The sequence below is a fragment of the Homalodisca vitripennis genome, chromosome 3 (assembly GCF_021130785.1).
Source record: "Homalodisca vitripennis isolate AUS2020 chromosome 3, UT_GWSS_2.1, whole genome shotgun sequence".
NCBI classification, from domain to species: Eukaryota; Metazoa; Arthropoda; class Insecta; order Hemiptera; family Cicadellidae; genus Homalodisca; species Homalodisca vitripennis.
The window spans coordinates 78,721,677-78,748,377 of NC_060209.1; the positions used below are offsets into that span (position 1 = coordinate 78,721,677).

The window sequence follows — 26,701 nt, forward strand, 5'->3', positions numbered from 1 at the left end:
CATATTCTTAAGTTTTCTACCCTTAAAACTACCCATAAATTAAAACCGTAAATATATATGATTACATATTTAAAAATAATTTAATTTAGAGTAAAAAAATTTCCATTTATTGAATAAAATATTTACAAATTATATAAAATTTACTCACATGTGTTATATATACATATAAGAACGTTGGTATGTATTCATGCCTACGTTATCCAAAATATATTAGCCATATTATGTATATAATATTTACACATTACAATAGTTTTGGGTCTCTATTATACTGCGTACTTTCACATTGCTCCAAATATTCACACTCCGAAATTTTCAGTTACTAAGTATAAAAAATATGATAAGTTTTTGGACCATAACTCCTTCAATTTTTAAAAAACCATTCTAAAGGTACTTAAGAGAACTACAAACATCCTTTATTGCAATATATAGTAAAAAAAACCTTTTTCTCAAACGGTGAAGGTTAAAGGGTCTTAAGAGAGGCTGTGATTGCGCTACCACTCGCTCTTTAAACAATCATATCTTCGTCAATTTTTGTTTGACAGAAAAAAAAACAAAAACACCAAATTGTTTGTCAGAAAAATACCTAATTTTTTTATTCCAACAATTTTATACGTATCTGTCCTCATTTTTGAGATATTATGAAAAAAGGTGGTTTTTTTAATTTGAATCTGTTTTTAATCGTGACTTTTTTGAAACATATGTGTCCTGAAGCAGCTAAACTGATAAAAATAAAATCTATCAAACTCTTTATAATAAAGTTTTAATTCTAGGCGGAATACGATTAATTTTAATTTTGGTGGAAATGGCACTTATGAAACCCATTGATTTAAAAGAAAAAAACTTTAGATGCTCCTCTTATTTGCAATACAGGCTCACTTATTTTACGTGCAAAAGACTTTTAATAGTGCTCATTTTAAAGCTTATTTTAAGCACTACAAAACCATTTTTTATTAGAATGCCTAAAATGCATCTGCTTGCCGCTAGATGGCATTGACCACATCGATTAAATTTCATACAAAATAAAAACGGCTTTGATCTTTAATATCTACTTTAATATTGCACTTAGAATACTTTATAAATAACCAAATTGTTAATTTTTTTACCTGCTACAATTTTGTTTTTTATACAATTTTCGATAAACGTATACATTTTGGAGATATTTGCAAAATAACGATGAAAAACGTGAAAGAATTGTGAATTTTCAATTGCCAATAATTAGAAAAGTATTGGATTTTTTCGAAAAACTTTAATAGATGATTTTTTTTGCTTAAAATTAGGCCTTCTATCGATATCCAAGGTTATTTTAAAAAACAAAAAATCACCCCCGAGAAGGGGTGGCAACCACCCCCAGGGTAGTTGCGGAGTACAAATCATTTTCACTTTTGAAGTTAAGGGTTAGATGAAACTCATTCCAAAATTGTATGGAATTCGGTTCACAGTAAAAAAATTCGGAGCAATAATGCTTCAATGACTGCACTATAGTAGTAATATCAGTACCCGCTCACAGCTGAATTGAAGCGGGCAGAAACGCCTGACTCTGCTGACGACAAGCATTGTCGTTGGGACTTTTCTCGTGCTAAATTTTGTAAACAGTTAGTCCGATTTCTTTCTCATAATGCGTGGCTATATTTTCCTCGCTCCACCATGATTCTCGTTTGCTTATAACGTATCGTTTCAAAAAAGCCCCTTTTTATTATATTTACTCGTGTGGTGTAAGACTCGTTTAGTCGTTACAGGAGGGGCATTCTAGATATAATCCCTTATTTTTATATTATGCGCCGTGTACCTTGTTGCCCTGGTATGGTGACAGTTACTCTAAAGACCATTCATGATTGATTAATTTACAAACTATATTTTACTTCTTTGCAACTCTCCCAAATCCAGCTCCCTTTAATTAATATCTCAGTTTTAACTGCTGTACATTCGCTTCTTAAAAACCTATTTTTACTGTCTTATATTTTTAGTATATTGTTTATATGATTCAACAGTTAGTCGAATAAGTCGAATTCGTTTACTCACATATACTCAGTCTTTTTGTATTAATTGGTTAATAAGTCTGTCTTGAAATTAATATTGTCATACGTCACAATATAATTATTTCAATAAATGTTTACCAAAATTATGTATGTAAACATGAATATAAATAAAACTTTTGCAATTGCAGGCCTCTTTAAGGAAGGGTAGTTTAAAGCGTGTTTTTGGGACATAATTGATGTATTTAATTTTTAGGCGTGTATTAAAGTAACGTTGAAAAGCCTATTCATTTATACTCTCAAAAATTACCGAGGTGTTAAGAATTTACCCCTTTGACTTTATTGAAAATCGGTTCAATTCTTAATTAATGACGCTGGCAACCCTTGGAATCGCAAACAATTTTAATTGCAACAGTAATTTCTTAAATGATTTTAAAATATTTTGGCTGGTTCACTTATATTTTTTTAAATAAAATCTGCCATTATTATATAATCTGTTATAATGGATTATAACGTATACAATGCTTGTATCACTAAATATACTAATAAAAGAAAATAGTACTTATTTTGGAAAAAATATACAATAAAAATATATACTTAACCACTTTTTTATTGTATGACAATCGTGTTATAATTACAGATGTATTATCATCCTTATTTTTATGAGATGAAGCAAATCCAGATTTATATTAATTGTTGTTTACATTTTGAACAAAACTTCACTGAATTTATATGTATCATTATTTTGTTTATAAAAGTTTGTATTAGACATTTAAAGTCTTCGGAATTAGTGTACTTACTATCAATATTTCATATTTGTTTGACGATCGCATCAATTTCTTTCAATTTCCATCAGTAGGTTAATATGTGCCACATTTAAATTATTTTAGGTATTTTAATTTATAAGAACACTTTTGGTTTAAAGGAATTATATTTAATGTGCTTTAGTTTAATTTGCCTTTTCTCCACCATAAAGAAAATAGATACATACTTTGGCTTGATAAGATGTTTAGATAAAAAAGCGTCTACTTCCGGTATAAGCGGTGAAAGTAAAATAGCCTTTAAATCCTGAAGTGTCGTAGTATTCAATAGACCAACTTTGGTGCTAAATCTCTCCATTGTTCGCCAAACCGATATGGAGATAACGTGGACTGACATATATCCACACACATCCACAGAAGAACCTCATTTATTAGCTTCTGAGGCAAACATACAGTATTAATGTGCAATTGACGGGTGTCTCTAAAATATAAAGATATACTCATATATCCCTTCAGAACGAGACATTCAAAACAAGCAGTAAACAGCTCTTCACGGGTATTCTATCCAACATTCATTACCGGTACTGATAACACAATTTTTTCTAATTGTCCCGTGTCTTGTATGGCTTGAATTAATGTCGGGAAAAAATATGTTTACACAATGTTTTATGACACATTTATATCTATTGAGTACTGGTCAAGCTGAACAATAGTTTCAATAGCGAAGAATCTTAGTGCTCTACAATGGTATAGGATATCAAAACACAATCAGGAGAGCACTGGGCGAGGCCGAGCGAGCTCCACTGACTCGGCAAACGGTTATGTAAATGTAGAAACAACGATCTCTTGGTCCTTACGTGTTGTCCCACATTCGGGTAGGTAATAAAATTTTTTAACGTGTTCTTAACGGCAAGAAAATTGTTCTTTATGATTCTAAGAAGAGAAAGAGTAGACGTCTCGTTAAGATATTACGAGAACAAAAGAAGGATTAATTACAGACAGTAAGCAGAATTTTCAATTAAGATTCATTTACTTACAAAAAATTTGGACGAGGTTATACTAAGGGTTATTGTGAACACTTAGTTATAGATCACAAAGCTATATTTAACGTTTTAATATATTTAGTTTTGTGTTATACCAAGGATAAATAATTAAATTGACCTAATATCCATCCTAATATGTTTTTATTCTATAAACTGTAACACTGTCAGCATGTTAGGAACTGTCACAGTGACAGTGACTGATGAACTGGTACAGTTTGTATAGAGCCCGTTACGCCAAGGTAACAAGAACACTGTCAGAATGTTAGGAACTGTCACAGTGACAGTGACTGATGAACGGGTACAGTTTGTATAGAGCCCGTTACGCCAAGGTATCAAGAACACTGTCAGAATGTTAGGAACTGTCACAGTGACAGTGACTGATGAACGGGTACAGTTTGTATAGAGCCCGTTACGCCAAGGTATCAAGAACACTGTCAGAATGTTAGGAACTGTCACAGTGACAGTGACTGATGAACGGGTACAGTTTGTATAGAACCCGTTACGCCAAGGTAACAAGAACACTGTCAGAATGTTAGGAACTGTCACAGTGACAGTGACTGATGAACGGGTACATTTTGTGCAGAACTCGTTACGCCAAGGTAACAAGAACATGAACAGCATCGTCTGCGATGATACATCAACGCCTCAATTTTGCGCTTCATAATTGAAGTCATAAATTGTTCATCAAAACAGCGCTATCTAAATTTCTCGAAGGTAATTACTGTTACACATTTCGTTATGGCCCAAAACTTGTAATTTGGAATCTAATTTTGATCACTTTTATTCCTTTAAAGATAAACTTTAGACTCGTTTTTTTTTTAATTTTACGTGAATTATTATTACACACATCTTAGGTCACAATATACTGAACATCCTATGCTACTTTTTAAGGATGTATTCTTTGAGAGTGAAGATTATGTTCAACATAACCTTTTATGTAAAGAAATAATAAATAAACAAATCATACAACGCAATAAATATATAAATAACAAGAAATGATCTGTGAGTCAACTCTATGCTCACTATCCCTAACAAGTGCAGTAATCAAACCTAGCATTACTGGCTGAGATTTAGCGAATCCCATCACTTGAGTAGCTGGAAATATTTCTATTCTGTCTGTCTATCTCAGCCATTTCTGTCGCAAGGTATCTCGAAAATTAACTGACCTGTAGACTTTTTCGTGGTTATCATTCATATTCAGATCCTACGAGTTTAATTTCAATTAATTATTGATTAAAATAAAACATGCAAGAAAGCGATTTAGAAGAAGAAAGGTATTCTAAGTAAGAATTAGAAACAAGAAACTATCATAACAAATAGATAGTAAACATAATAAGCATTCCTATCAATCAATATATCTGTTCAACTGTGAGTTTTCAACTTAAAGCACAATATATTATTCGGGAGTAAAAGCTTTGCATTGTTTTCAATATGAATAATTTGGCCACGTTCCAACCACAGTTCTCGTGAAAATGTCATCCTATATTTACGCTAAAATACGAGTCTCGTTGAAAATAATATTTTCGTATGTTAATGAATTGTTTGATTGTCGTATATAAAAAGCATTTTTATAAACCCACTGTTTTAGCTCAAGTAAAGGATTTGATCACTGTAATTTAATGTCTATGACTCCATAAAAACGTATGCCGAAATTACATAAATTACAACATACCGAAAACCTAATGTTATCAATCGCGTGTTTAACATTAAAATTAGGTTTATACAGCATTTCAGATGTGAGCTAAGGGTTTTATATTTTAAATGCTTAATAGGTTTTTTTGTGTATGATTACTTTTGAACCTATTAATAATCCTTATAATGTAATTTGGAGATAATACAAAATAGGACTTTGATTTGTTTTTCATCTATAATGATAAAAATAACTTTATTTCCCAAATAGTAGGTATGAGATTATTTTAAATATATATATATATATATATATATATATATATATATATATATATACAGGGTGTACATAAAGTCCTGCACAGGTATAATATTTTCTGAACGATAACAGATAAATCAACAAGATTTTGGTACATCAACACTACACCTAAAAATCTACTTTTTGAAGGAACTATCAGTTTTCTGTAATATCAAGGGGACGTCCCGCAAGGAGTCAGAAGAAAATCTTAAATAGGAGCATAGGTCAATATGCACATCATTTTAAAGGGCTTATCCAGCAGAGTTTTAATGCCGCAAACCGCACTGAAAAATGATTGATCCAGTACAAAATGGCGGCTGTTCAAAGGTTTTATTTTAAAAAGATGTTTACGTACCAAATGTTTTCAGAGTAAATGTTCGAATTGTTCACCTCCGGTTATTTGACAGTTGGAAAGACGCTCATAAAAACAGAATTTAGCAGGGCAACTTGAGGAATCGTCTAACATTCTAGAAGTATTATTTGTCTCAGTTCATTTAAATTTTGAGGCTTTGTGTTGTAGACGTTGTCCTTGAGGTAACCCCAAACATAATAGTCTAATGGAGACAGGTCTGGTGAACGCGCTGGCCATTCTACAGTCGCCCGCCTTCTGATCCACCGTTACCAAAAAAACCAAAAAACAGTGTTTAAATAGGCTCTTACGTCGATGCCGTAGTGTGGGGCGCTCCGTCCTTTGAAACCAGATATTCTGGAAATGTTCTCTAGAAACACTTTCAGTTTCCATAAAGCGTTGAACAGTTCTCCCTACAGTTGTTCTAGAAATTGGCTGCGTCTCTTGAAAGTAGTCATTAAATAAATGAAATGCTTCCTCGTGTGATCGTCTGTTGTTTCCCCAACCAACCATCATAAGAAGTGTTATACTTTCACGTTCGTCAAGCGACATAGTGTAGTTGAAGAACTACAAGCAATACGACAAACTCTCTTGTACTAAAGCGCACTAATAAAAAGGTTTGACAGCACTACTAAAACAAGAAAACTAGAATAGCCTACTACGAATAGACTGGCTAATAGGAAAGTCCAAACTGCGACCCAAAGATAAGAGCTTTCTAACTGTTACTGTTATCAGGTTTTCCCCGTTATCAATATATTAGGACCAAATTTGTAACCCTTGAGGATAACTAACATCATAATTCACTTCTGTACAACTGACAAGCATAATGTAGTATTTAGCTGCAGTATTCGTTTCGTTGCAATTTTGCTTTACTGGGGTTATGGCTACTAATAAAATGAAACCAAGTAAAACCTTTGAACAGCCACCATTTTGTACTGGATCAATCCTCTTGAGTTCGGTTTGCGGCATTAAACTCTGCTAGATAAGCCCTTTAAAATGATTTGCATATTGACCTATGCTCCTATTTAAGATTTCCTTCTGACTCCTTGCGGGACGTCCCCATGATATTACAGAAAACTGATAGATCCTTCAAAAAGTACATTTTAGGTGTAGTGTTGATGTACCAAATCTTTTTGATTTATCTGTTATCGTTCAAAAATATTATACCTGTGCAGGACTTTATATACACCCTGTATATGTGTGTGTGTGTGTGTGTGTGTGTGTGTGCGTGCGTGCGTGCGTGCGTGCGTGCGTGCGTGCGTGCGTGCGTTTTGTTTGTTATTATGGCCATGTATATTGCAAGAACTAAGTCGTCCATCTTGCTTCGGTTAATTTCGACCCCTACAGTACAATAATCAATTTTAAAGTTCAACTATTTTAAGTTTTCTGTTTAAACCCAGTTACAATTTCAGTAATCAGTTTACTATAAGTGGGATTCCCCTGAAAACACTGTATCGTACTCGAAAGCTTTGAAGAAGTAATTGACCAAGGTCCCACATACATCACTGTCCCACAAGGTCTCTCACTCTTACCTGCTTTATACTCCTTTCATCTTCCGTTTTAAGCCTTTGGTTTCATAGAAAATTCTTTGTAAATAGCACTCCTGAGATAAAAGACGGACATTGAAAGATATCATCAACTCCGAAAGAACTTTCGGTATAAATTTAAAGCAAGTGAATGGTGGCCTGAAATTAGAGACTAAGAATTTTTCATTTCTCTGAGGCAGTTGGAATTTCTATTAAACGTTTTACATTATTTAGTCGAGTTTGTTACCAAAATTTGTGAGAAACTAGTTTTAACTATATAACATTCTGAGTGTAACAAAATTATCTACACAAAGTCTATCAAGATATTGTTCCATGGGCCTAGAGAATTTAAAAACCGAATGGATCCTATGGTCTATCTCTTTTTTATCGTCTGTCTGTCAGTGTGTGTTCTTTAGTTTTTATATCTTAAACCAGTAAAGAAAAACAAAACTCAAATTTGATACAAATTCTTTTCTTCCAGCCTCAAATCAACAGAAAATAAATATTATATTATAATATCACGTTTCAAGATGGTGGATTGTAGAAGTGTTTAAAGCTTACTACTGTAAATAGTAATAATACTATGACATTTTTTATAGAATCACAAAATTCGTTAAATATAATTGCTCAATCTAATGATTTATCAACGCCTAGCAAAAAAAATGACAAATAGAGACACGACATTTGTTTATCATGTGCCCTATAGGCGCATTAAGGAGGGCTTTTCTCTCCGCCATCAAAAAGCTTAGCCCTAATGCCTTTCAAAGTTTTAACAATCCCCATAAGAAATGTAATGCAGCAAACACGTGTTATATTAATGTGAAAGATTCTGTTAAAATGTAATCAACTGTTCTATGTAAAGTTATAAAATCACTACAAAATTATATATTTAGTTCATTCAAGTACAATTTTAAATTTGTTGTCTTGAAAGCATAGAGTAAATTTAAAATTAACAACTGTTCTTACTTCAATTTTTCTTTGAATTTCGTTTGAGCACATACTATTCAGATAGTAAAATTTGAATGTTTATAAAATTTTAATGCTTAATTTGACTAGTGTAGTGCATAAATCAACGACAAAGCTACTATCTAACTTTTACTACAGATTTAAATACTGTTCACCTAGTTGTTTATTGACCGAAGTAGTATTATCAGACCTACTTATGTATATCATTTTGTTAATCGAGTCAATAACGGAAAAAACAAGTAAGGGACCTGAAATACATTAGAGCAGAAGTAAATTACAAGAGCCGGTTGTATACGTTTTTAAACCCATGTAGGCTTTTCATATATCTGCATATATGTATTTTGTTTTTATTTTATTGTTTCGCTTTCACGCGTAAACTTTTCAACCAGTTTGACTGAAATTTTACTTAGACATTTTAAGGGTCCCTGGTGTTAAACAGATTTTAAGACAACAAGAATAGTAGTAGGCTGTGTCCACCGCAGTCAACATGTTAAATTACGAAACATCTCTAGCTATGTTATATTTTGTCAACACATTCACTGCAACAAAATTAATGCACTGTCTTTCTTCTTCTTCTATGGGGCGGACTATTGCCAAGCACTTAAACCTTAAGGGCCTTTTTTGGACACCCTGGAAGCACACCATGAGGACTACCAGTCTATGATTTCAGCAGTTCCAAAAACCGCCGAAAAATCTATTACGTCCTCCTGGGGAATTTCACCACCCTTGTCCAAAATACCAAAGATGGCATACCGCTCCCTTGCTCTGGCAGGGCAATTAAAGAGCAGGTGTTCAGCAGTTTCCACCTGTTCGTCACACATTCTGTTCACACGAATCCTCCCGAAGGATGCCGACGTTGTGAAGATGCTTCCTCAGGTGGCCATGTCTCTCAATCAGACACATAACCTAAAAGACAATAATCTACTAGTGAGATAAGGTCAAACGTCACCCTAGGGGAAGGTGACTGTAGAACCATTCTGCTCATTCTCAGACTCGGATGCAGCTTCTACCTTCTCTCATGTTCAGTGCGAAGACATTTCGAGACAGTCCAAAAGAATGCATACCTAGAAATGCCACAGAAGGTTTTAAGTCCCATTATATTGGACGCTGAGCGTCAGGGTATCTGCACTACCATTCCCAGGGATCTACTCATGATCAGAAACTCAACAATCATTTATATATTTGATTCTAGCAAGGGGAGAATCGACTTGATAGCAATACCAGATATTTTTGGACTATTGTACCACACAGTTGTCCAGCGTCATCATTACTTCCTGACTATCTTTGAAAGTGCTGATCGTCTTACTCCTGTACTGCAGACGAAGATTCTCACGATCACACTTCATAATGGCTGCGACTTCTGCCTGAAAGTCTGTGGGATAAGGACTTACAACAATAAGCTCTGGCATTATTGACCTGGGTGCTAAATGTTTTGATCCTGGTCATGGAAAGCCCTGATATTTTACCCTTACAAATTCAGGATTCCTGTATCAGAGCCACGTGAAAATCTTCCACAAAAAAGCGTCTGCAGAACAAAGCTGTTGCTGCCTAACTGTGCTGGAGATTGACCTGAAAGACCTTGATCCTCATGATCAGCCGCTCCACTCCACGTCCTCAGCTGGACCTGCTCTACAACAATGAACACTCTCCAGTTCCTCACTTCAAGAGTCGCTGCAGACTACTCATCAACCAACATCACCATCGCCATAACCTGGTACCACTACTGCGTGGCGCCGAGGGTCACCACGGCGCAGAGTGCACAATCGGGCCACTACCTAGTCCAACCATGGTTGGATTCGGTTCTCCTATTGGTGTTTTGTGGCACCTTAGTGTCTCCCCTGGGGAGGTACTTTCCCAGTTCAATGGGTATCACCCGAACTAAGGTCAGCACATCCCCTAAACCCAGATGCTAGGTTTGTGATTATTCTAGTACTCATTATCCCTTTCATACGTCCCACGTTTTCTATCAAGTATTTTCACATTTATAGATATTACACTTTTTTGTACATTTTTAGTAAGATCTGCTTGGGATCATGAATCTGTTTGTTATAAGGAAGAATTATTTTTCTCTTTTCAGTTCGATTTAAAAACGTGTGTTAAATTTTTTTTTCAAATTTATTTAACAATTTCATGATATAAAAACCAATGAAACTTTGAATGTTTTATAAACTTAAATTAAATACCGAATAACACAGGTCTATTTAATGTTTAAATTCAAATATGAATTCTTACCACAGATATTTAAAAATCCAATTTAAATGCTTGGAGATGTTTTAATGACGGGAGAGGCTGAAACACTTGTTTACATTTAAAGACTTGAAAGTAACACTTCTAAACCCATTCCTTAATTACAGTTGAGCGCAGAGTTTAGACAGACGGATGTTTGCCAGCGATGGTTGAAAGAAGTTTTAAAATTCATATTTTATAAAATATTAAGCATACAAATCTTGGTTAGCACTATATAGAAAGTAATAATGATTCAAAAATATTAACTTATCTACCTTTTAATATAAAACTCGCCATTGACAATTAACCATTTCAGATTTTAGGATATCGCTTAAAATGTTTAATACTTCAAAATTGTTTTAGAAAACTTTAAATATGTCCATGTAAGATACTTAAAATGCACTTTGTTGTTATTAAAGGTAACAATTCTTAAAATAAAAAAGCAATAAGTCATTTTCTGTAATTTTGAAGTCGGAGGAATCATGCAAGTACAATAGTCCGTAATGAAAGATAAGTCACTAAGTAAATAAAAATACTTTCTAGGGTTAAAACTAAGACAATAGAACAATACTACAATGAATATGAAGTATAAAACAAGGTCATATAGAATCAGATTTACAAAAGACTTCTGTACAATGACTGTTAGTCAATGAATGGATATGTACCGCCATAGAACACAGTCTTGGCTACGTCGAAATGAATTTTCATTCAAAATGTGAAGTCTATGGATGGAAATCTTACTCGAGATATCTTACCAATTTTGTTTATTATGTTGGGTTTCATATCAGTGATCACTTATTAAAAATCTATCATACTAAGTCACCAAGTAACGATTTGGTATGTGTACGAAGAAATTTATTTCCTAGTTACCTTCATGGTTACTCTTAAGACAAATGTCAAAATGGTGACTAAGCCAAAACTCATCAAGTGACATGCATCTCCATCGAACTGTGTTAGCTCTATAGTAATGTAGTTTCATGCATGTCTGTAGGTCAGTTTGTTCTCGTGGTACCTTGATGCAGGCAGAAATTATATTTTTCGACCCCTCGTGTAATAAGCTTCGTTGACGCTCAGATTTTAAATTTCATACGCTTGTAATTTTATCACGCATTATTGTACGATTGAGTTCAGATTTTCAATTAAATGTTTAGTCTTAAGTAATATTAAGATGTCATACCCCTTATTAAAAATATAATGAGAATATACTATTGTATACCATAGAAGCGCTCCCAGAAAGGGATAAGGACATTGACAAGAATGGCTGTATGGATGTCAATTGGAGGTCATTCAAAAAGAGATGCCTCTTTAAACCGCACAGAATTGCATGTAATTTATCAGCGTGAACTAGCCACATCTGAATAAGCTGTATATTTTATTGTATTAGTTAAACAAGATATCATTCGTTCAATGCTAAAAATTTAGGAACCGACAATGTGAATGCTCTGACTGCATATGAGTGGTAATATTCAAAATGATGTGGTACTTTTATTAAATCTGAAACCAATGTAAAATTGTTAGAACTTATTTATATTATATCGCTTAAAATTAACTTAATAGTTATATTGCTAGTGTTATTGTTTTGAAAGCTGTACCAGTTATAAAGTAAATTTACAGAATACACTGTCAATTTATTTATATTTCTGACAATTTAAAATGTAATTATTTTTGCCGATAATTGATTGAGATACAAAGATGAGCTTGGCCTTATAAAATACTTATTAATGCTTTTATAGATTTTTTAACATAAAAAGTTTCCAAAATTTATTAATTTTTAATAAAAAAACTTAACGTATTTATATTTATCTTTCGCATCAAACAGATTTCACCACTTGCGGACTGGTTTATATTTATTTATGAGGAATTATTATTACAATCTAAACTAAAAAAAATGAACTGCGAAATTTAAAAAGGATTTATAGGTTTTTTCAAACATTCCAAACGCATTCTAGGAATATATTTATGTTAACCTTTAATGTCCCTATGGAAAGTGGGTAAAATATAAATAGTGAGCGATATTAACTGCAAAAGAATTTATAGTAACTGTAAATCATTTTTATGGAGGTAAACACAATGCATATTCAAGATGATTAAATTTAATGTAGGAAGAGGGCTTATATGGAGTTTGAAATGACCGAGTCTGAAGTGATTTTTTGTAAAGTTAGTAATACATTTTCTGTATTACATTTCTTGCTTATAATTGTGTATTATGAAAACTACACTGATATATATATATATATATGTCTATATATATATATATAATATATATATATATATATATATATATATATATATATATATATATATATATATAAGAGATCCGGGTTCGACTCCCGGCGGAGCAAGTACTTTTTGTGATTCAATGTTTATTGAAATTAAATAAGGCTATTGCCATTTATACAATTTAATGTAAATAAAAGTCGTTTGACAGGTATTTGGTCTTCCGATCATGTGTTAGTTTGCTTATTTAAACGCATATGTGACAGATACGGCCAAATACAAAATAATTGAATCGGAAAAAGTAAGCGCTCTGTGGTGTAATGGTAGCACATTCACCCAGCAAGTGAGAGATCCAGGTTCGACTCCCGGCGGAGCAAGTACTTTTTGTGATTCAATGTTTATTGAAATTAAATAAGGCTATTGCTATTTATACAATTATATATATAATATATATATATATATATATATATATATATATATATATATATATATAAATCGTTATGGAGATGACGATCAACGAATACTGCATGTGACGTCAGGTTTCAAATCACGATTAATTCTTTGTGTCACTGAAAAACAGAATTACTGCTGATGGACCAAACATTGCGTGATTTATTTTATGTAGACCTTTTAAGAGTTTGCTAATGCAGTAAAACTGTTTTAAGTATTGTTATAACTGTTTTACGTTACCTTTCATTAAAACGTTTAAGTCCAGTAGTATAACATCTGTTTAAACTGTAGATAATTGTTCTGTGCTTTTGCTGAAGAGCTTAGAGATTTTCTTTGTACCAACCATTAAGGATATATCCTGCAGTGAGTGCTTAAAACGTTGGAAACGATTGTTTGAAAAAGACACTCTCGTGAGTTGTTGCCATTAAGCAACTAAAAATAGTAAACACCACTATTTTATTTTATAAAAATTCTGATAATTTGCTACTGAGCGAAGTTATTTGACTACTTATAAGTATAACAAACAAATCGTTCGTTTTGGCGTCCTACTGTTGTGTAGGTTTGTTTTTTTTGTAAGTTATATATTTCTGTGATACTTGTAAACTATATCAAACTTGAACTACACTGCTGTTTTGGTGAAAAGTAACTTCAGGTAAAGAGCTGCTTCATAGTGCTAAACAATAATATGATATATATTTTATTTGTGGCCAATGACATTTAATGGTCGAGTCCTAATCGTGCACGTCCTCAGAATTCAATTTTCTAAGATATTCCAGTGTATCAGAGATTTAAAAGCGATCTGTGAACATTTATGCCGAAGACTATTAGAGGAAACATAAGTGTCTTAGGATGCTCCTAATAGTACAGGCCGAACGGGTTCTTGGCCCCCGTTCCAGGCTTTTGCGAATGCTGAAAATTACTAGAGGCTGGAAACCAGAGATTTTCAGATTCTAGTTGGAGCTAAAAATATTTCCAAAGGCCTTTGTCCTCAGGATGGAGTCTCTATAAAGTCTGATAATCCTTTTGACAAGACGTATAAATAAAAACTCACTAAATTATTTGTAAAAGATTTTATTTAGCGAAAATTGCCAATTAACATACAATTCAAGGTTATCAGTTGGTAACAATATATAACTCAATTTGAGTATAAAATTAACTAAACTTTTAAATATACCTAATCGTTAAGTTACGCCTACTGCTCATTTAATTAGTTTTTACATTGACTTGCAAGTTAATTTTTAAGTATACTTAAACTTAAAAGTATAACTTACAAGATACCAAGTTTTGGAAAGGAACATTTGGGATTTTAAAACAAAACATAGATGCAAACAGTTTAATAGTCTATTGATTAAATGTTATAATATATTAACAACTATATTTAGGCAACATTAAGTCGTATTAATGTTTGTAAGGTTTAACAGATATGTAAAAAAGTCTAAAAACTAAGTAATCACAATTTTATGTAATTCTTTTTCAGTTGTTATATTTCTGATGTAGCTCTTCTCAGACCAATATTTATGTTAATATTGGAATAATAAAGAACTGGGATGAGAGTATGTATAACTATAAAATAACATTTCCATTCATTTACCAATTTTGAAAGTGTTGAGACCAATCAGTACGTAACACTTACATTATTTGTTATCATACCTAAACTTACGAAGTTTTATGAAACTTACAAATTTTAACAACGTAAACTTGAACGTTTTAACAGACTCTAGATAGTAGGTCGAGTAGTAGTAACCAAAGGTGTTCAAAGGATTCAAAGATCACATGGATTTCTTAATTTTATGAAGAAACCAAGTGATTTAGAAATATGAGGCATAAATACTTCGTAATAAAATGATAAAAGCTCTAAATTAGTGCATAAAAGTTGCTAGGTCCGATAAAAATGAGCACAAAAGTGATATTATAGAAATATATCAAGTTTATAGGAAGCACAAACAGAGTTAAAACGAACAAAAACAAAAAATCAAATTGTAGTAGTGCTAGAAAATATGTTTGCCTAATGAATAAAAGTTTAGGAGTCAAAACACTTAAAATCTTGAGAAATCAAAATCTCAGCATATTTGACAACCTCAACTATAAAAATAGTCACACGAAGTACACACACATTTACATCGTGTAGCTATTTTTATAGTTGAGATTCCTCTGTTTCTGTTTCATATGTTTGCTTTTTGGTAATAATATATCACCGTTTTGTGACAAGTCAGAGAGAGGTCAATCTTGATAACTCTAAGCACCATGCAAAGTTTTAATCTTTTATTAGATAACAATTACCTATATACAGACCACATATTTTATCTTCGTTAGATTAAAAAAGTTTAATGCAGATAACAGTAGTCTTATTACTAGTCTGTTTAGAAGTATAGAAGTGTTAGAGTTGGGTGGAGGTCTCTAGCAAGTGCTTGGAGGGAGGATCGACAAAGAGGCAGTGTCACGATCGGTAGACACAGTAATTAACTCTGGACACAGTCGGGCTCAAGGTGAAGCAGACTGCCAGGAGGACCACCGCGGCAGCCAGGAGGTACAGCGACCATGACAACTTGCAATTACCTGAAAAATACAAGTGTTATACTTGAGTAAAGGTCTCTGGCAAGTGTTTGGAGGGAGAATCTAAAAGGGGTAGTGTAACGAATGGTAGATACAGTAGATCACTCTGGACACAGTAAGGATCGTAAAACGTGTGACAAAATTTTTACTTTATTTTACAACATTTACAACTATGCTAGCACAATGGGAACATAAATACAGTTGTTTTATATAACAATACTATCAATTTATATGCCTGTGTGCAGACACTTAGGAATATGTTACAGTTTGATATTTCCGTTTATTATTACTACAACTTTAACTGTGTAATACCATTTTTGAATACCTAACAATAGTCTGAAAAACCCTATAAATATAAAATATAACATTAAAAATTATATTTGTAATAAAATATAATTAAAAATTTCTAATTAATAAGATACTGAAAATAATTAGCAATTCCACTATTTCATACTTTATTTTAATAACGTATTATTATTTATTTTTAATACGAATCATAACTGCTGCTAATTATAAGTTTGAATTAACTTATGTTACTAAATTTAACTTTATACTTAAGACAGTACCTACAATTCTTAGCAGCTTTGAACGTAATAGTGAGAACGTAAGGATTAATTTGACATGAGAATAAATGTGTTTTTAAAAACATCTCCTGGCAATACAGTATTTAACATTGAATGATATGAATTATTTCTGTCTAGTTTTATAACAAGTTAACATACTATACCTATGTGCTGAATAGGTCATTTCAAATTATAATTTTAAGTGTCAAAAAAAACTTTAAATTGAAGTGAGAGCTGTAAAGTCAACTAACTGTTCGCACATTTAAAAAGTTCAGTACTTTGGTTAACGACTTTAGTTTGTCTTAAGTATTATCCAAAGTGACCATATCTGAATATGGTCTGATAAAAAAAATCCCATTAACGATAACAATAGTCTAGGATAATAAAATTATATTATTAGTTTAAAAATTTAAATTATTATGGAATGATATAGATGGTTTTTACGTAGTTTACTAATTAAATGATATTATTTACGTACATTTAAATAAATTTTTATATTCGTTCATTGTTTATTGATTTAAACTAAGTATAAGTTTATAAACGTTTCATATTTAACACGAGTTTAATTTCAAATTATTATAAATAATATGACACTAAAACTCTCCAGTCTACTAGATCTGGTTTGACTATCATTTTAGTTTGCAGGATGAAATTGCGTCGAAACACTATTGATTATCTTCAACCTTGCTATCGAGAATCATATTCATCCAACATAAATAATAACTAACAGATCCAGTAATACATATCCACTAATAAAGGTGAGCGAAGGCTGGCAGAGATCAATCCACAATGAATATGACCAATCAATAATCGATATGGATTGTTTATCGCAGACTGCTCAACTTTTGGTAATATATATTTTCCTTTTTTTTTTTGTTATTTTATAGACCTTCTTGATTATGTCTTTGTGATTATTATCTACCAGCTTAATAAGCGGAGTGCTGTACTGACGCTGCTAGTTTTATGAATGAATTGTATGTATGAAAATGGCTCTTACGGCGAAGAGGGTGGAAATATCTCAAGATTTTAATTGGTGTAGCAATGTTTCGACACGGAGTGAATTATAGTCATGTCAACAGGCTAAGAAACGTGAGAACCTCAACCCTGAATGATGGGTAAATAATACAATACCACTTAGAACTACTAAAATAAGACTATACTGTGACTCTAATGTATTTACTTTACTTTAAGTACCTAAGGTATAAATATGCGCAGCGCTTCCGCAGCAATCTCTGACTTCTTTATTGTCCCAACCAAGAGGGTAAACAACAAGTCCTCCACACACCAACATTCCTGTAACAGTACACCACAATGTATTAATAGACTCTCAGAATCTTGAACTGTTTCAGAACTGTTCAACTGTAGAACTGTTTCCCACCAAGTGTTTTGTATGGGACACATAAAGCAATAGCGATTTAATAAAAGATTGTCTATTTTTACTGAAGTATACAACCTAAACATGAGACAAATGTATAAGGATGAGATCGTAAACTAAATGTACAAACAATATATGAAACCATATAAAACAAACTACTACATATCTTATAGTAAATACTCAGTTCTGATGATCGTGTTCTTTTTAAGTCTAAACATATTTCAATTTTGTGAGCTTAATAATAAGATCAGTGTGCCTATTCAAGCCGTGAAACATTCTCTGAAGCTGAATTCCAAACTTGTTTCAGAAGATCAACTCTTGGCAAAGTTACAAAGTGTGTCTACGTGTCCAACAACAAGATAAGCTCCCTTAAAACTTTCTAGAAAGTTTAACTTTTAACGTATCGTTCAGTTTATATACATCGACTCTTGTAGGGATTTCCGGCCGAAAAATGAATATCACATCTCTATCTCTTAGTTGGATTTCGATAGAATTATATTTTATTATAAATATAAATTATTTCCAGTCTTACATTAAAATTATCGAAATGTAAATCTAGTCAAACAGACAACTGTATTAGACGTGCACTGAAGTTAACCAGTAAATGTACTTTAATATATGCACATTGATAATTCAATGTAAAATATTTCACCAATTGAACATTATATAATCTGTTACGTGGGGTTTATAAATTGAAATTAATTAAAAAGATTCCTCACTGATTAATAACTGATTTTCACATGAAAATGAATAATAATGTTTAAGCTGTTAATTAATTGAAGACTATTCATAAGTGGTATGGGCGTATATTTAATTGCTTTTATATGTTCGCGCACTATATATAGAATGGTTTTGTGTTGTGAACCGACACTGAACTACCATAATCCCATTGCAAGTCACCGCTACTCCCTCATAGCCAATAACATTAACTACACGGCTGTAATCCACCTTTACGACCACCGCTACTATTGTGTGAGGTGATACGGCCCACAATTATACACCCAGAATTATTATAATATTCTACATACATACATGTGTTCATTGTTTTCGTCATGTGAAGTATTATTTGTCTTAGTTGTCACATTATCTGGAAATTTAATATAATAGCGTATATTCCTGGATTTTTTAAATTGTTATTGTTATTTTGTTGCTAGTTGTTTCACAAGTTTCCTAAACAAATAATGTTGAAAGGATAAGGTTTTCGTGCACTATTGGTAAGAGCTTAGTACTAGTAGACATAGTTCAATTTCACATTAACCAAAAAATGTTGTATGAAAGTACATGAAATATTTTACGAAACTAAATTTGTAAAGCAATCTACAGTACTTGTAACATAAATGAAAACATTAAAGAAAATCATTGCATGAAGTAGACACTGTCACGATCTATAATAGTGAAGATACAATCTGAAGACACCAATCGTGTGATAACCTCTGTCCTATGTAACTCATCTTTCTTTCAAATGTAAATTTTGGGTTTAAAACACGTTACGAACTTAGTGTTTTCTATTTGATTATCAAAAATATGTTTCATGTTCTTACATAAGAGGTAATATGTATATATGTATATATATAATTATACAGCAGATTGACTCTGCCATTACTGCCACTATGATAGTGGAGACACTAGGACTGTAGTGACCTGCCACCTACATCACATTTCCACCAGCAGTTGTAGACTGCCCGCCGTCCTCGATGTGGCTGTGTAAATGACGTAATTTATACTGCGGTTATACACTGCTGTTACTGCCGTTATGATAGTGAGGACACAGTCTAAAGTCACTAGGGCTGTAGTGATCTACCATCTACACTACTTACCCGCTAGCAGTTGTAGACTTCCCGCCGTTCTCGCTGTGCCTGTGTGAATGACGTAGGCCCTAACCTATACAGCAGGCAGACACCGCCATCACTGCCACTATGATAGTGGAGACACAGTCTAAAGACACTAGGACTGTAGTGATCTGCCATCTACACCACATACCCGCTAGCAGTTGCAGACTTCCCGCTGTTCTCGCTGTGGCTGTGTGAATGACGTAATCTATACAGCAGGCAGACACCGCCATCACTGCCACTATGATAGTGAGGACACAAGCTAGGGACAGCAGGACTGTACTGATCTGCCACCACCAACTTGGAATGTCTCTCCACCTGTATTCAAAACGTATCCAGTAGTTAAAACCTTGTAAAAAGTGGCACTATACTAACAACACTAGAATATGGTTATCAATCGTTTTGTTTTTTAAAACTTTAATACCGATTTGTTTTTTCTCTTAGGACAAGAAGCTTTATAAATTGCACTTAGTCCTGTAAGAACCTAAGCGCTACTTCCGGAGTGACAGGATATTCAGGATGGATAAGATTAGGGAGTGAGGAAGAATTAGGGCACTAATCTCATGCCGTAATCTTAATAACTTTATGTCCTTCCGGAAGAAGGGGAGTCCAGCTCTAAACCAACCTCTCCAGTCATTGCTGGCAGGGGATGGCACACCCTTGTTGAGGGTAGCAAGAACCTCTGATAGTTAGGGAACGAACCCCACCAATCTCTAACAGTCATCTCCCGCAGTAAACTAGACCTATCGAATTGTCTTTGCACCCCAGAATCTCGACATTTGTGGTTAGTGATGTGCCGCTCCTGGACATCCATAGGGTTGTCCAGATTTAAGTGATACATCGGTGTTTGCTGTGCCCAGTGGCAGGTTCAACTGAAAGGTATAAACCAGCCAGAAGTGATCCCTGCTGGGTTATTAATACCGATTAGTATAAATATAAAATAATACAGGAAATTAAACTTTATCCTTATTTATAAAATTATACTGTATAGCGCATTTTGCCTATACAGTATATATATAATATTTTATATTATAGTATAAAATTCATTGATAGATATTTCCGATGAGTGAAAAAGCAAATATTATATAGGATATACAGAGCCGATTAGGAGATGGATAATTGATTTTTTTAGTTATATGCAACGTATACATTTGATATTTAACCGTAGATAGAGTTAAACGTATTGCCAATGTATTATAAAATCAACAGCATCAGAAATCACAAAGTATTTGAATTGGAAGATATTGTATACTTCAGGATTCCAGGACACAGATTTAAATTATAGAATAAATATGAAGGACCGTTTAAATTTGTCTGGTAATATTTGATTGTAGTTTAATAGTACAACGTAAAAACGATTTAAGCAAAATAAAATATTGCAATGTCCAGGATTTGAAACGATTTTAATAAAATTAAATGTTTATAGTTTATTCAAAGGAAAATGGAAAATTATTACTATCTTTTAAATTTGTTACTCAGGGTGGATCAAAAATGTTTAATTAAAAAATTCTTATGAAGAAATGTATAAATATCTAGATATAAAGCCAAGACCCAAGCATTTGGTATTATTGTGTTTTTTTTACAGGAACATTTAACACAGATAACATGAATTGGAAGTAATGATAACATGAAGATAAATTTGGGGCATAGGAAAATAGTTTTATTATTTGAATCATAATGTGATATTCCAATTATCGATGATAGTTTAGAAATAAAATACCTACTGTGTATATATTTCTTACGGTGATGGTCATGTTGTGAATATTAATTGAATGCAAGTGATTGTTTATACACAATATGCGGTAACTAAACTGCTGTTTTCACTTGGTTTCCATGTATTTCTGTTAAACGAATGAAGGAAATACCCACGTTTTCCCTGTTTCATGTAAATAACAAAATGTTAGGTATTAAATTTAGTAACCGATTGGCAAACACGATAAAGTTGAATAAAATGTAATGGATCATTTTACATATTTCAATGTTAGGAAGAAGTGTTTGAATAAATTTAAAATTATTTTGAAGTGATACAATATTACATCAAAATCATTGAGATCTGGTCAGGCAATACATTTAAAAGAATGATATTGTCCAATGTTAATTGCAGCTGGATCGTGTCACTAGCGCAAAGATCTCTGCAACAAAGACCTCCTACTCCAGGCCACTTGGAATTCCCGACAGCTGTTTAAAGAAAAAATTAATAACTGGTGACCATTTAAAGCAAACCATTATACACTGGGACGAGTGTTCGTCTTATCGGGCATAATAGTAATTAAATTATAACTGTTACATGGCAGGGACGTGGACCTTAGACTTTAGATACGTAGCTATCTGTCAACAATGTTCTACTGACACCACTTAAACACAGAGAAAGTTACTCCATTTTATAGGTTTAGATTTTTGTGTGATGACTGTTAAGGATAGGTTTGTAAAATGTTTTCTTGTCAATGTATGTTTAGTAGATATTGAAAATAGGTGGTTTTAAATACCCCTCTTGAGGAAAGCTTTCGGAACAGAGGGAAGGGAGAGAAATTGAAACCTTGTTAATGAATGATTTTGGAAGAAAACATACGAAAATATTTTAGAATACAGGTAGATTTGTCTAAACATAGATAAATTTTAAAATGTAATTTCTCAAAAAATGGTCCGCGTACAATATGGTACAGTAAAACAGCGATTTGCCTGCAAGACTACTTTGATAACTGGTTACAATAGGGGTTGAACAATTGAAAATTAATTTCTCTAACCTTGGCAGATTTCATTGGATAGTCGGATGCGTATCAAGAGCGTCGGTGATAAGATAATTTCGGTTAGGGAAGGGGTCGGTATAAAAACTCCCATGCACCTATTTCGGCTTCCTTTTCGAGCGGTTTCCAGTTAACGGTTTAAAGCAGTGATCTATAATCAGCGGTTTTAATTTGTGCATTTTTGGTTGTTTCTTTTTCCTTACACAATCTGCGTGGGATTTTGCGCAAGTAGAAATTTTATAGTTGAATTACGAGTTTTGTATGGGAAATTTGTTTTCAACTAATGTTATCTATCTTTTACATGATATATTGTATTATTTTGATACAAAGTTTGCAAGAGAGAACAAGTGTGCAAGAATTTTTAAAGTAAAGTGTTCAATTTTAATATAATTTAAAGGCTACTTGCAATAGAAATTAAAAGTACAATATTCAGAATACATTTAATACATCAAGATATAAAGTAAATATTTTTGGGAGGAATATAGTATAATTATTACAGTTTTCTCTTTGCATCTATGTAATCTAGTTTACTTAGATTCTCTTATGATAGAGAAAAGTACATTTTATTTTGAATTAAATTCCAGATTTTTATTTTATTTAAATTATATAAGAAATTTTAAGAAAGTTTACTTTACTTTAATTTGCTTTATGTAAAACAAATAATCCTTTTCTTGAGAAAACTTTTACAAGACAAGGTGGTTGTGTCTGCATGTGGTGATTAAATCTTAATATTTATGTAGATAAAGATTATTTTATTGAATCTTTTGGTTTTTAGAATCTCTCTAAACATATAGTTTTGTGCATTTAATAAAGATCGTATGATAGGCTTCGAATCTACGAGGCAACTGATCAATAGTTCATTGTTAAAAGATTTAAAATAAATTTAACATTATAATCAATTTAAAAATACATTGTACATAAATACAATAATGATCATTTTAAGCGTTCCTAAAGGTAATATAAATTAATTTGATTAAATATTTATAATATATTGTTGGTATATATTTTAATTTTCAACTATTAAGTGCATTAAAAGTTACTGGATTAGATCAAATATATTTGGCCATATTTTCAGCAACCACTATCAAGTATTTATAATACAATTTATTAGTTATTGGGCAATTATGAAAGTAAAATAATAATAATAGTAAACACATATAATGAATAATAGTCATTTTCAAGGTGCTAATGTTAGCACTTATATTTGTATCTAATTTCTATATTTTCTGTGTTTTATTTTATGTTAAAGTTTAATTTTTAACACTATGTAGATATTTCATATTTCTTCATTTACTTTCATATTCAGACTATAAAGTACATTTCATATTCTTATTTATGAGTAATGCTTAAATTTGTGTGTAGTTACTATTAGTAGTCATATATTATGCTGTTCATCATGAATGAAGTTTGTGTAATGGTTTTACCGTTGAGGAAAGGAAATAAAATAAAATGCTAGCTATTAAAGTCTAACAGGCACAATAATCTTACAATAAACTATCGGCTGAGAAGCCAATTTTTCAATAAGATTTGACTAACCAAAATGTTTTAAAAATAAATATATGATACCTGGAGTATCTGGCGCACTGCATCACTACCTCTACGGTCCCCAGAGGGCTGAGTTTGGGGTAGTTGCAGCGTCGGAAACTGTTAAAGTATGCATCTATCCTCCCCAGCATCTTTCCCTGCAGAATACAAATATACATTTAGTACTCACAACAGATAAGGACCACGTATATAGTATAACATTTAATATAAGAACTATTACAACCTTAAAATCAAACATTATATGATGTTAACGGTTGTAAATTTATAAAACAGATTACGAAATATTAATGAGGTGGCGCTAACAATGCAAGTCTATGCCATAATATGTGAACGAGTCTTCAGTATAAAAAACAACCCAATATGCTCTGGGACAAAACACAGTGTCATGGCCATGCAGTGTTATACAATGTACAATAGGAAGTAATTTGGCTTGGGGCCAGCCACAGCTCTTTTTATCAAAAGCCTCGTTATGTTCGGAAAATATAGGAACGATCTGGGCAAGATTTATTTGACAGTGATGATATACGGCTCGCTTACCAGGTTAATGCGTTTTTTGTACTGGGAGAAACTTGGGAAATTTTTAGAACAGATTTAAAAATCGAGTTACAGGTACAAATTTGATTGCATAGCTGTTCAACACTATCATAATATGATAGTGTTGAACAGCTAGAGAATGTTACAAAGAATTCATTGTAACATATTATGTTACAATGAATTCTTTCATATCTTAATGGAAACTATATGAAGTCATTTAAATAGAAGTTGAAAAAATTGATTTCCTAAAACAAAACTGGACAATAAATTCGAAAGTAAAGCACACTAAATATAAAAATCAAACTTCATCTCAACTGTGTAAAAATTAGGGAAGGTGGTTTTTTGAATCATGTGGCTGTACATCCACCGAATGGAAACAATACTGTAGCCGCTCTCTTAACCAACCTCGGATTAACTGTTGCCGTTCCTAAAAGCGAGAATTATCTCTGTATTTCTAGCCACACTCGGTGCAATAACAACGAAATTGTTTTAGACGTGTATTTAATTGTGTATTAATTCACACAGAACGGAATGAACAGTAAACGAGTTGCAGAGATTACCAATAAACACGAATAGCTATAAACGACATAAAGGTCATTATGATATTTTATAGCTTAGGGATTGTATATTGCTGATTTTCGTTTAACCGACTTTCCCTTGATCTGACCAAACATCGGCCCCACAGGTTGAGAAATTTAGTGTACAAGTCTACTTCACGTGTGTCTGAAATCAGTTCACAACATTGTCACGCGATGTGAACATGAGACGACCAAGTACATAACTCCCGTATATATACAGGCATGTCAGTGTCGGAACTCCGAATCCTCTTAACTCTGCATTTGAATACAACTAATTAAGGAATCATAATGTATGGCTAAGTTATATCGCTATACAGTATGATTTCCTACATGATACGTGTACTGCTAACCTGGAGCCAGAAGGGAAGATAGAAGCCCGAGCAGCAGAGGACGGCGGCGGCGACGGACAGTAGAGCCCACAAGTAGCCTGGCCCTGTCAGTGTGCCCATCCGCCAGCCTACACAACATACAGTCAGTAATATTCATTGCTATAATCTATAAATTTAATGTAGAGCCAGAAGGGAAGATAGAAGCCCGAGCAGCAGAGGACAGCGGCGGCGACGGACAGTAGAGCCCACAAGTAGCCTGGCCCTGTCAGTGTGCCCATCCGCCAGCCTACACAACATACAGTCAGTAATAATCATTGCTATAATCTATAAATTTAATGTAGAGCCAGAAGGGAAGATAGAAGCCCGAGCAGCAGAGGACGGCGGCGGCGACGGACAGTAGAGCCCACAAGTAGCCTGGCCTTGTCAGTGTGTCCATCCGCCAGCCTACACAACATACAGCCAGTAATATTCATTGCTATAATCTATAAATTTAATGTAGAGCCAGAAGGGAAGATAGAAGCCCGAGCAGTAGAGGACGGCGGCTGCGACGGACAGTAGAGCCCACAAGTGGCCTAGCCTTGTCAGTGTGCCCATCCGCCTGCTTACAACACGTAACAAGAGCGCATGCGTCATACTTATAAAACTGACATAAACAAATTAGTGTCAAAAGGTGATTAACTATAAATTATGCTCAAGTCGAGCTGCTCCTTACGAAAGGCTTGCTTACTAGTAGCGGGACAGAAAGAAGTCCGAAGTAGCATATGACATGGTATTAGTCTTAAAAGCAGAATTTTAAAAAAATTATTTTTAATTTCATAACTATGTTAAGTAATACTGATAGGCTTTATTTAAACCTTACTTACCTTGTTGTTAAGACATGGATTATATCCAGTATGAGCTAATAATAAATGCTTTGAGCGTCCGTATTCTACAGAACTTCGCATCGTTGCTATTGTGCCTGAGCAAGAACAGCATCATATTTCACTGCTTTGTTCTTGGAACAATGAAAGATTTAATACTTAAATTCGTTATTGAAAATTGGAGCCAACTTACAAATCTCTACTCTTTACCTTTTTTTATTAGAATAGGACACAGCTTTTCTGTTGTCTGAACTTTTAATACGTTTAAATATATAAAAAGGATGAATCAACACTACAGTGATGAACACGAATTAATACAGTTTAAAAAATTTAAATTGTAAAAAATAAAAAAATAA

At 32.9% G+C, this 26,701-nt stretch overlaps 2 protein-coding genes across 2 annotated transcripts; both read right to left on the bottom strand.

The window, feature by feature from the left end:
* Positions 1–14,628: 14,628 nt before the first annotated feature.
* LOC124358669 (LHFPL tetraspan subfamily member 6 protein-like) lies at positions 14,629–20,061 on the bottom strand. The gene is made up of 3 exons (XM_046810972.1): positions 19,907–20,061; positions 17,746–17,844; positions 14,629–15,991 (listed from the first exon to the last, which is right to left on the bottom strand). The coding sequence occupies exons 1-3, from the start codon at positions 19,986–19,988 to the stop codon at positions 15,873–15,875; spliced, it is 300 nt and encodes a 99-aa protein (XP_046666928.1). The 5' UTR covers positions 19,989–20,061; the 3' UTR covers positions 14,629–15,872.
* A 1,811-nt stretch (positions 20,062–21,872) lies between these two features.
* LOC124358252 (LHFPL tetraspan subfamily member 6 protein-like) lies at positions 21,873–25,638 on the bottom strand. The gene is made up of 3 exons (XM_046810545.1): positions 25,507–25,638; positions 24,066–24,181; positions 21,873–21,933 (listed from the first exon to the last, which is right to left on the bottom strand). The coding sequence occupies exons 1-3, from the start codon at positions 25,603–25,605 to the stop codon at positions 21,873–21,875; spliced, it is 276 nt and encodes a 91-aa protein (XP_046666501.1). The 5' UTR covers positions 25,606–25,638.
* Positions 25,639–26,701: the final 1,063 nt, after the last annotated feature.